The sequence below is a fragment of the Littorina saxatilis genome, linkage group LG1 (assembly GCF_037325665.1).
Source record: "Littorina saxatilis isolate snail1 linkage group LG1, US_GU_Lsax_2.0, whole genome shotgun sequence".
Lineage (NCBI taxonomy): Eukaryota > Metazoa > Mollusca > Gastropoda > Littorinimorpha > Littorinidae > Littorina > Littorina saxatilis.
In genome coordinates, this window is record NC_090245.1 from 19430837 (window position 1) to 19443373 (window position 12537).

A 12537-nucleotide genomic window follows, 5' to 3' on the forward strand; every position below is an offset into this window, starting at 1 on the left:
CTGTACTTTCGCTCGGTCCTTAATTGGGCGGTAGTTGTAGACAGTTTCGGCTGCACCCCACGATAAAAGTGTTTTGTATTTTCTCTCTCAGTGCATGTTAAATTCGTTCTACAACTTGTACAGCCTGAATACAGATTTTATAAGGTCACTACTAATAGTAGAAATATTTCGCAACTGCGAGTAATTAAGCCGTGTCAAAAGTTGCAACTTGTGATTAAAGTCCGTTGGCTGCATGGCCGTCAGATTTCAAGTTCTTGACAGGAAATTCTGATGTCATTTTCATGCAGCTGACATGATGTGAATGAATAAAAGACAGCAGAAGCATGTCTATGACTATCGCAACTCTTAATTAAGAAGCAACGTTGCAGAAGCATACTTTTGAGCCGGATTGTTCGTCGATAATCTTCCCCATCTCCTCCTTCCCGCCCCTTCCATCCCCTTCTTCCACCAACGCACAGACACCTCTTAGTGTTAGAGAATCCCTAATCTTCATCACCTGCTAAAATCAACAGCCTCTATTCACAGAAGCTGTTGCTATGGATAAGTGATCCGGCGCCCGAGAAAAGCGGGACGCTCGTGCTAATATTTAGCCAAGCGTGCTTTTCTCGCGGTGCCAGAATGGGTTTGTTAAGGTAAACATCACTGCCAGGAGTACAAGAGCTAAGTGTTGTCTGCAGCTAGAGTGCGTTGTGTCATAGATATCATAACCGTGATGACGTTGAACGTTCTTGGACTGACGTGCTATCGACCAGCAAGCCACACTACACAGTGTTCTCGACGCGTCAGTGTGAGATAAGCACGTGCGCTCAGTATCTTGTGCAAAGCCTGTAGGCTAGCTGCTGGTCAGGCCGCATTGGCCTGTGTGAGAGACTAGGAGATGGATAAACAAGTCCAGTGTTGTGGTGACTCTTATTAATCGGTGTAGTTACACTAAGTTGTCGATGTTACTAAGTTGAGTGAGTCGAGCGACTTGTCGTAAATGATCGAATATCTAAAAGACCTCTCGTTGTAAGTATGCAAGGTAGGCACGTTTATTGTATTTACACAAGATTTCCAATCCTCTGTCCTAATGCTTTGATTGTGATCAGTTATCGTGGTGGCAAACTGAGTGGTGAAAGCTTTATTGTAACTATTTGATCTCGTCAGTGTACTTTGTTGATTGTTGTGTGTCAGTAAAACTGATAGCGCAGTACTGTTTCACAATTAAAGGCACAGTAAGCCTCCCGTAAACCATCACAGAGCTCCCCGAGCGTCTACATACAGGACAAGCATACTTCCATTTGAACGCTCACCGAACGGGAACATCCTGGCTGCTTTCTGTCGAGCGTGAGAAATTTTCAAAGAATTTATTTTCGTGGACTTGCTCCTCAGTCTACAACAATGGCGCCTCGTTTTGGTGCTGGACGGCTGTTATGAATATTCAATACCGGAAATCACGCCCGGACAGTAAGCCTCCCGTAAACCATCACAGATACTGTCAGGCTTTTACACACAGTACAAACACCCTTCCATTTGAACGCTCACCAAACGTTAACGGGAACATCCTAGGTGCCCTACGTAAAGAGCGAGCAATTTTCAAAGAATTAATTTTGCAGATTGTCTCGAACACTTTTTGGACCCATCCTGAACTCAGGTCAAAAATGAGTTACTTCCCTTCGGGTCTCATTCTGTCGATGTAAACTGGCCATAGCCGTGGATCGATGATTATCAGAATGTTTTTGGACCGTGGTGCGTTTTTGCGCTAGACCTAACTTTTAAAATCTAAGTAATAGATTGACAGCTTCTTACACAAACATTCTTTAATCATAAAAGAATTCTTTTTTCATCAAGACAAGATCAGTACAATTCGAAGTTGTGAAAGTTTGAAAAAAGAAAAGCCCGGAAGCAGGGTCACGCAAGGGTCGTAGCAGACGACGGCCGTTTATGCATATCGTCGTTCCTCTCAACAGTCAAAAGCCATCGCTAGAGTTCTTGTGAACCACAGCCGTTTGTTTCGTGCATAAAAACGTGCTATTGTAGATAAAAGCTCACCGTATCGAGTCGCATTCAAATGACTAACTGACGACTACATTGTGAAAAAGGGAAACTGGATCACACGGATTCACGTTAGCTCAGGGGTAAGATAAACCACGCAAAAATAAATTCTTTGAAAATTGTTCGCTCTTTACGGAGGGCACCTAGGTGAGTGTTTAAATGAAAGGGTGTTTGTACTGTGTGTAAAAGCCTGACCGTATCTGTGATGGTTTACGGGAGGCTTACTGTGCCTTTAAAGACATGATGTTTTCCAAAGTATTTCTGGAAACAATTTGAGGAAGAAGGCGTTAGAGGCGTTGTCTTCGTAATTAATTCAAGTTTATTCAGGCAATGCCTTTGGACAGGTTAAGCTTTATGTTGTTGTTGATGATGATGATGATGATGATGATGATGATGATGATGATGATGATGATGATGATGATGATGATGATGATGATGATGATGATGATGATGGTGATGGTGATGATCATGATCAAGATAAAGTGATGATGATGATGATGATGATGATGATGATGATGATGAGGATGATGATGATGATGATGATGATGATGATGATGATGATGATGATGATGATGATGATGATGATGATGATGATGATGACTAGATGGAAGATCACAGAGTAACTAATATAATACAACATGTGTATATTTCGCCCAGTTTGGCTTGAAACATAACTCTAAGCCGGCTAACCAAACTAACAAGAGAAGCCGGAAACAACACTCAATGGTACACAAAGATGTCACTACGACAAACTTCTACTAAAAAGGTAACACTGAAATAATGTCAGAAATAACCGGAAAAATGCATTCGTGTTTTTCTTTTTCCAAGCATTGTTTTCTGTCAGTGCTCTATGGGTAAACAAGAATGCGTTCACTACAGAGCCACGCGATTATTTAGCCTCCTGCACAGTGTGCCGATGCTGCAAGCTGAGAATTCTCCGCGGGCACGTGAAACCCAACAGCACGTACAGCTGTGCTGAATGATGTTCTCTTCGCGTGTTTGATGCGCCTTCAGTGCTGGCCAGCATGTCTGTATGACTCATCCTCTTAGACTCAGGGATGCTGTATCATGGTTTCTTTTGGGAACTGGACTATCAGTTTCATTTCTTTCTCGAGCCAGGTCATTCTTCTCAGGAAAGATAGGCTACCAAATTTGTCTTTGGAAATACTGTCGAACCTGACCGACTGAATCTGACCACTGGCACTAATCGTTCATGCCCTACTTCAAGATCAATCAGTATTTCACCGTGCTATCAATACAGTTCTTTTTTTTTTCACTGGCAGCGGGTGGTCTTAGCTCACAGTTTGTTCAGTGTTTGCTGTTGTTGGTGGTGGTTTTGTTTCGGGGGCGTGTTGTTGTGTTTTGTTGTTGTTGTTGTTTTTGTTTTGGTGGGGTTTTTTCGGGGGGGTTGTTGGGTGTGTGGGGGTGTTTTTGGTGCTCTGGCTCTTGCCTAATACTAGTACCTATTAGTCAAGAGTTATAGAGCACTTTCCCCACTCTTTATCATCTCAGTGTCATGTGCCGGTGTGACGTGCCGCTTTCAGTTGCCATTTAGTTCTTACCTGAACTGGACTGAGTGAAAAAGCATTACCTGTAATTATAGCTTGTCACAATTATGCCGACTATTCACCGTACACACAGCAGGCGATCTGTTAATTCGATTTTGAAGAGAGCAAAATGTGTGCAAACCTTCCTTCTTCCTCTACGCCAGTTTGAATTTTGCATACAGACACACAGACACAGACACACAGACAAACAGACACAGACAGACAGACAGAAACACACGCGCACACACACACACACACACACACACAAACACACACACACACACACACACACACACACACACAGAGTCAAGTTAATGCCTCCGGTCGCAGTAGACCCTTATCTTTTTACCTGTGGTGGGGGAGAAAAACCCACGTTTTCGTGGTTTTGAAGGAAAAACCGATTCGCAGGCAAGCTTATATACCCTTTCTTCGAGTCCCCCACCTACGTACCCCTTTCGCCAAACCTTCCCACTCCTCTTCCCACCTCTACTCTGATTCTCTCCTCCTCGTCGCGTACGCAGCCCCTTTTTGAAAAAGAATCCAGGCTTACCTGGACTTGCAGTCTACATACATTACAGATAGCATCACAGCTGCGCGGCTTTACTTCTTCAATACGGTAGAAGAGGTTGAGTCTGGTAGTCTACTGTCTGTGCGGAATGCAGGAAGATAGCGGCACAAAATCCTGGTAGGCCTGCCTTTTTTCTTCGTGTTTTACTACTAAGTTGTGCGCGTGGAAAATGTACATAATTATGTACCATGGGTCAGTGTAAAAAGTGATCGTGTATGTGCTAGCTGGTTGTTTGAAGAGTTCTTCTGCTTCTGACTATGATGTGGGAAGAACAGAACATTACATGTGTTTTCACTGCGTCAGTTGTACAGGGAGTAAATGTAGCTCTGTGCTACAAGTCGGCTTTGAAAGTTGATCTGTAATGTATTGGTTGAAAAGTTTTTTGTTTGTTTGTTGTTGTTTTGTTTTTTTGGGGAGGGATTTACGCCATTTTGGGTTGCTTCTTTGATAGTGGAATACAAATGTGACGTGAGTGTAAGTGTTGATATAACAACGGATCTTCGTAAGGACTAATTGGGCCTTCCTTGAGATTCACGGCCGCACTGGTATGTATTCTTACTGCATTTTTTCTTGTATTCCCCCCCCCCCCCCCCCCCAAACCATCCCACCCCCATTCCGTGTATTTCAGAATCCATGTGTTGATCAGTCTTCGCTGCTGCGTCACGGTGTAGGCCTACAGTTTGATTTCAAATTCAGCCACGGTGATTCAAAACCTCAACTCGCCAAAATAAAAGAAATCTTGGGGGGGGGGGGGGGGGGGGGTGAACACACCAAATTTGTCTGTGTTGCGAGATTCTTGGTTCAGTCTTTCCTTATAGGTTGTCCATGATGCCGAACTATCATAAATAAAGATTTGATTCCCTTCTGATACGACTTCTGATACGACACAGTTTAAATGATATTTGTGAAATGCTTGCCCAACATCAGAAGAAACAATTGTGAACAACACACACACACACACACACACACACACACACACACACACACACACACACACACACACCCCGTCTAAGACTGAGTAGTCTCAAAGCGGTAGACGCCATAGTTTCTCTGGCTGGCGGTGGGTACCGGGTATTTTACACAGAACATTCTTCTTTGGTGGTTGGTTGTCTGCCTGGATCTTTGGGATTTACACTGAACTTGGTTGTGCACTGTGTTCTTTAGCCCTGGACATTTTCGGAATAGAAGACTTTCATTTTGAACTACAACGACGTCTGCAAGAATTAGAAAATAAAGTTGTGTGTATTCGTGTTTTTTCCTGTTCACCACCACCCTGAAATGAGCGTACTCGGGGTGGTTGGTAGGCAAAACTTATCTCAAAATCTCAAAATCTCGCAATACCCTAAATCAAGGAGCTTAGAATCAACACACTGGTGCATAATTAGTTTACAATTATCGAGCTGAAAGTTCTTGAGTCATCAGACTTTATCGTCATGTACTTGAGTAGGCCTATATATCCTCATTTTCAGCCGTTCCAGGTTATCTAATCAATCTCGAGTTCGCGTCACCGATCTAATTTTATGAAGTGTTTTGCGGCAGCAAACTCAGTACCGTCCCTGGATTCCATAGAGTGCTTTCCCTTGAAGTTTTCAAACATGGTGGCTTGGAAACACACTGTTGATGTTTCTTGGTGAAAACACGAACTTTTGTATCAGTTTGAGGATTTATTGTAGAAATTTAGTGTCTGAAACACACATGGTTTTCAATACTACCTCGAGTTCTATCTTCGCCGAACCTCATCGGTGCATGAATGATCAGTTTAGCGCGTTGCTGGATTACAACGAATCTTTCATGTTGAAGAATCTGTTTATCAAATAAGGAAGGAAAATGAGACACAAACTTAATTCCAGAAAACGTCAACTTCGATTAACACAAACATTAGATCTATACTGCTCATTGACTGTGAAGCCGTGATACTGTGCAGTTTAACAAAGGGTGAAGATGTTACCTTATAGTAAGTTTCAGATCATCACACTAGTAAATAGCCTACAGCACCCTACCCGTACGTCATAACTAACAAACGTGATCTCCGTAAAATGACTGAATGGTGCTGGTCACTTCAATTGTTCAATTATTGCATAAACATGCACAAGAAAACCATTATATTACATGTACATCGTGTACCACAAACAGGAATTGAAATGCCAGGCTGAACCTAAGCGTGTGAGACACTGAAGTTCCACATCCAAAGCGTGACGGACATTCGGCACTTCCATTGCATGCAGAAACATTAGATTCAAACAATTCTAAACATTGGATCTATTATTGCTACGCCATAGCGCTATTGTGTCTCTCTCTCTCTCTCTCTCTCTCTCTCTCTCTCTCTCTCTCTCTCTCTCTCTCTCTCTCTCTCTCTCTCTCTCTCTCTCTCTCTCTCTCTCTCTCTCTCTCTTTCACGTACGCAAATGTTGGACTGGATGGTCTTCTCATTTAAATCGGGTTGCGTGTACATGTATACGCGTGGATTTACACGTGTGCGGGTGTAGTCTATATAAGCGCATATGTGTGAGTGTGTGTGTGTGTGTGTGTGTGTGTGTGTGTGTGTGTGTGTATGTGTGTGTGTTTGTTCGTCTGCAGCCATTGTTGTTTTTGTATAGATATGTATTTAGACATGTTCCCCTACTAGTCACGCGAGGGTAACGCCGACTAGTGGTTTATTGGTTTTAAATATTTGTGGTCTGTAGATAAGATTTGATTGGTTTTATGAGTGTGTGTTAACTGTTGGATCAGTATTTTCCTTTGTGTGTACATACTATACATTGCTTTTTACCCTTAGTCTTAGATATTTTTGTTTACCTATGGCTTTCGTGTCGCTGTGTTTGTTTGTTCGTACTCATAAACTAGTTTGCTATGTTTTTGTTGTTATTAATGTTTTGTTCATTCGTCCTTTTACCTCTTTTATGAATGATGCAGAAATTGTTGTTTTACCTTGTCTATAAGGCTTTTATTAGCTAATGACAATAAAGTGTCAAAGCGTCTCTCTCTCTCTTTCACACACACACACACACACACACACACACACACACACACACACACACACACACACACACTTTTCCCATACATCTCACTCTTATCAGAACCTTTGGGGGAATCTGGATGTACCGTTAATTTGCAAAGAATACGTGTACATTGTCAAGAAAATTATATGAAGGCTATGTTGGCTGAAAACACATACTTCTTTATGTGGAACGGAACCAGAAACTGTAATCTGAAGTGGATTTATTTTCACCGGCGACACGCTTCATAAGAAAAAACATGATCCATTGTTTCTATTCATCACCTTTCTTACTTCGTCTCATATCTGTTTCCTTGCAGAGTTGACCTTTGGTGTAGGTCGCTGAGCTGAATACCAGGCCGGACAGACGCCTAGCAGTGACCATGAAGATTCTGGGACTAGAAAGAGACAACACAACTCTCATGTCCAGTCCTGATGCTTTTGGGTGGGAGTACAGCGCCTCCTTTGAACTGTACCCCTTCCACGAGGGGAAAGACAGAGCTGTGTACAAAGGTAATGTTCGCCTTGTGTCGTGTGTTGCTTAAATAACGGGAATGGGGATGTGTGTGTGTGTGTGTGTGTGTGTGTGTGCCACTGTGTGTGTGTGTGTGTGTGTGTGTAACTGTGTGTGTGTGTGTGTGCGTGTGTGTGTGTGTGTGTGTGTGTGTGTCACTGTATGTGTGTGTCACTGTATGTGTGTGTCACTGTATGTGTGTGTCACTGTGTGTGTATGTCACTATGTGTTTCACGAGTTCCATTCTCTGTCAGTGTCAGCTTTGGGAGAAAAATGGAGGGAGGGCTAATGTGACTGACAAACACCTGTTCTTTTGAAGAAAGTCCAGAACTGATCTTTTGCTGAATCAAGAATGCTGATGAGATAGGTGCTCCTCATAACGTATGATGTAGGATCCGTCTAAAAGTAGTCTCAAAGCGGTAGACGCCATAGTTTCTCTGGCGGTGGGTACCGGGTATTTTACACAGAACATTCTTCTTTGGTGGTTGGTTGTCTGCCTGGATCTTTGGGATTTACACTGAACTTGGTTGTGCACTGTGTTCGTCAGTGTGAACCTTGCTCTTTGTCGTCCCGGTCTTCTGTCAGAGTACACAACCTTTGCCAATTGTCTCCTTGCAAGATCGTAAAGTGAAATTGACGCATATCACTTCTTCCTAATAAATTGCCATTTGTGCGAAATGTCCGAGATCGTAGGACTAGAAGCACGCCTCCTCAATGTGACAGCTAGGGGGACGCAGTAGTCTCCCTTCACAGCAGTCTCTGCCGGCGAAGAGCGCGGGCTCGACGTTTCTTCTAACTCGCCGGCTCGACACTTGTCCATTGTACAGTTTTGTTTGGGATGCGGTCTGGCTTCTGCTGTCTCCTTTTATGCTCTTGGTAATAACCTATGCGTACCGATCGCAGTTAATGTAGGGCTGTTCAGTTAGCTCTAAAATTCTCTACCCGGTTTGACTGGCATTGCCTTCAAACGTGATTGGTGTGCTTCCGGTACTCGGTTACAAGAAAGTTTGAAAGTTGTTGTAATGTTATCCGAAAATGAGTGAAAAGTAGATATATTTTAGCTCAGTTCACCTCATTATGTTGCAGGTATTATGAACGGACGAGGCCCTCAGCGCGCACAATTGTGCGTGGTCAAGGCAAAACTGGACCGCTTCGGTTCACCGGAAGACTGGGAACCTGTACAGGAAGTGGTGCGTCGAGCGACTGCGCTGGCTACGTCATTCAACGTACTCGTCAACGCTCGCGTCATTTCCTTTCTATGGCCTAAGGTGGCAGAACTGTCGACGGTGTCGGACTTCACGCCTCTCATCCGAATCTTCAAAAAACATGACAAGTACTTGAAGAAAGAGGAGATGGTGGTGATCGAAGATTTCTTGGAGGTGGGTTTTATTCTAGTATTTAAGACAATGGATTTGTTCTTGTTGTTCTTTTTTTTTTTAACGCACCTGGGTTGTCAATCGTAAACTGTAGGCATCTTTTCTCGGCTTCAAGATGTCGAGAAGTAGATCTGTGATAGAGAGGACATAGATGGTTAACTGTGTTGTACAGGAAACAACTCTCTCTCTCTCTCTCTCTCTCTCTCTCTCTCTCTCTCTCTCTCTCTCTCTCTCTCTCCTCTCCGTTGTCCCACCCATAAGCACACACACACACACACGGACACAAACACACACACACACTCTCTCCTTTACACACACACACACACACACACACACACACACACACACACACACACACACACACACACACACACACTCACACACATTATCATTTTACCGCATTTTGAATAATCCTCTTTAATTTTCAGGGCGATTTTGAAACGTTCAACTCCACCGTTGGCTGGATCGACCCTCACTCCAAGGCCGACATCACTCAGGCCTTCTCGCACTACACGTGGCATGCTACGCGCTCATTGGTTGTCTGTGGACTGCAGGGCGTGGCCGAGGGGCGGAGGTTCCGACTGACCACGCCCACAATTCATTCCAGAGACGGCAAGTACGGCGAGAGTGACGGTGGAGTGGCAGGTGTCATGGAGTTCTTCTCCACCCATCGCTGCAACAACATCTGCTCGGCCTGGGCCGGGCCTGACGTCCCGGACATCAAGTGTGCGAGAGACATCAATGTTCATCACCCCAGACCATGCAACCGACCGAGGAGGAACTGCAATATGTACATTCCGCCTTACCATTCTCACGTTGATTACGTGCCCAAAGTGCCATCCGCGCCTATTTTTGATTCGACACGATTTTGATATCATTTAATCGATCTTGCGAACTGTGAGACAGGAATTCCCCCATCGATCCCTTTGCTTCAAATGCAACAATCGCATGCCATGATTGAAATACAATGGAAGATTCAGATTCATGTTGAAGAAAAATTTAGATAGAATTCTCTTTTTCACCTCTGCAGAAAAGGTGAAATTGTCGTCAATAGGTTTGTGCTCGTGACATTCGGGAGATGGGTCAATGGTGGACAACCGAGGGACTTTAAATGACGGACTTGTTTTTTCATAAGTTTTGCGCTGGTTGCAACTGAAAGTTCTTTTCTCTTTAAACTGTTTTAAAGCACACTTCTTCCCGTAAAAACAGTTTGGTTCATCATCTCAGATCTGGCCTCGCTGTTACATGGGATAGTACCATCTACCCTCTTGGTCACATACTAAAAATGAACAGCCTGCATGTGCTCAGTGGGTATTGTTGATGAATTAATTTTATGAAAGCCACAGGTGGCTTTTTAACAAATAATTCGTAAAATAAATTCACCACAGCAAGCGGCCAGGGTGTTGATTTTGGGTAAATTTATTTATTTATTTATTTTTTTATTTTTTTATTTGGTGTTTAACGTCGTTTTCAACCACGAAGGTTATATCGCGACGGGGAAAGGGGGGAGATGGGATAGATCCACTTGTCAATTGTTTCTTGTTCACAAAAGCACTAATCAAAAAATTGCTCCAGGGGCTTGCAACGTAGTACAATATAGGACCTTACTGGGAGAATGCAAGTTTCCAGTACAAAGGACTTAACATTTCTTACATACTGCTTGACTAAACTCTTTACAAAAATTGACTATATTCTATACAAGAAACACTTAACAAGTGTAAAAGGAGAAACAGAATCCGTTAGTCGCCTCTTACGACATGCTGGGGAGCATCGGGTAAATTCTTCCCCCTAACCCGCGTTTTTTGGGGGGGTAAATGACCAAGTGGGGTAAATATCTTATCCTGTGAAAAAAACGCCTGGCCAGACGGTGTGCAAACACGAGTTTTCACGAGAAGGAGTTTGCCTTTAAATCCGAGTGTCCTCAATAGGTCTGTGCTCTTGAAATTCGTGAGGTGATGTACAACCGAGGTACATTAAATGATGGACTTGTACTGACTTTCATAAGTTTTGCACAGGTTGCAACTGAAAGTTCTTTTTTCTTTGAACTGTTTAATTAACGATCGCCTCCTTTGATGCTGCAAAATTCTGGAGTCATCGGGCGTTTGCAGCGAAACCACCGATCATGCAAAGATGGAAATCCTTTTGAAGAATACCTGCCGGTGTGCACTAATCAAATTAAGAATTGAAGGTCCCTTGCTTCTCATGCCAGCCGTTTTGTGGGTCACAGAAGATCCGCTCAGACATTTGCCTGCGAGAGGAGCACGCTTCTAACCGGACAAACACAAACAATCTACGACCTGACTGCCATCTGTGCAAAGCTGGGATTTTTTGCTGAATCCATTTCGCAACTATCACCTGTCAATCTGCAAAGTTAATAGACGATGTTCGGAAATTATCCTGCCGGGGTTGACTCAAGACTATCAAGACTCAAAGACTCAAAGATTTTAATGTCCTTATAAAAAAAATTAAGGAAAATTGCCTCGCAGTGTCAAGCGGTTTAAAACATAAATAACATCTCAATCACTAACAGTTTAAAATTCCACTAAAAAGAGGGTTTTGAAAAAGTGAATACTCTTGCTTTTAGTGAGTCAAACTTTCCCACTCGACATTATAGGCCAGTCACTGGCGAGGGGTGTGTCTGAAACACGTGGTCAAGAAGCACGTGTGGAAAGCTTGCCTCACTTAAAGCAAGAGTAGGTCTATTCACTATTTCACAGCCCACACAACACACCCGACAGAATTATTTCCGGAATTCGCCTATTCAGCAAAAATTCGCCGCTCTGCACAGGGGGCAGCCAGGCTGTTTAATTCGGTATGAGTCCAAGAAGAAGAGTACTTTTATTGCAAGTAAATGCCTGGTCAGATGTGGGATGCTGCATATGATCGTGTTCGCGAGAGAAGGAGTCTTTAGTGGTTTGATGTGGGTACATGGCTTTTTTTAAAGTAGAATTTAAGTAGCAATCGCTTCTAGCACTGCCGATTTTTTCTTTACATGTCATAATTTTCTCATTGTTTGGACCTTGAGTTACTTCTTGTCTGTTCTTCAAGTAAAGTGGTTTTGAAAAAACATTTTTTTTTAACACTGACAGAGATAATTATGGAGCTGATTGGTCAGCACACATTCGCTCGCATATATATATATATATATAACACCGTTCTTGTGTGTGTGTGTGTGTGTGTGTGTGTGTGTGTGTGTGTGTGTGTGTGTGTGTGTGTGTGTGTGTGTTCAAGCTTGTGCTGTAATTTGTTTATGCGTCTGACACTGAAACTGTGAAAACAGAAATAAAAAAGTTCGGTGTAGCTTGCCTCCTGTGTATTTATTTATATATTTCCAATGACGCAATGGTTTTATTTGGGCTGTGAAGTTCTGTTTTGCTGTGGAATTGTGTTATGCTTTGAAGTACTGTGTTAACAAAACTGTTTATTCTTTGCTTATTTATTTAGACCTTATTCTGTTTTGTATACATGTAAAGACATGCGTATGAATGTTAAGATTTATTTAC

At 42.9% G+C, this 12537-nt stretch overlaps 1 protein-coding gene across 1 annotated transcript; it reads left to right on the forward strand.

Moving 5' to 3' along the window:
- Window positions 1–7350: 7350 nt before the first annotated feature.
- On the forward strand, window positions 7351–12105 carry LOC138963899 (eukaryotic elongation factor 2 kinase-like). The gene is made up of 3 exons (XM_070335752.1): window positions 7351–7657; window positions 8745–9037; window positions 9463–12105. Exons 1-3 carry the CDS (start codon window positions 7528–7530, stop codon window positions 9904–9906), a joined length of 867 nt encoding a protein of 288 aa, XP_070191853.1. The 5' UTR covers window positions 7351–7527; the 3' UTR covers window positions 9907–12105.
- Window positions 12106–12537: the final 432 nt, after the last annotated feature.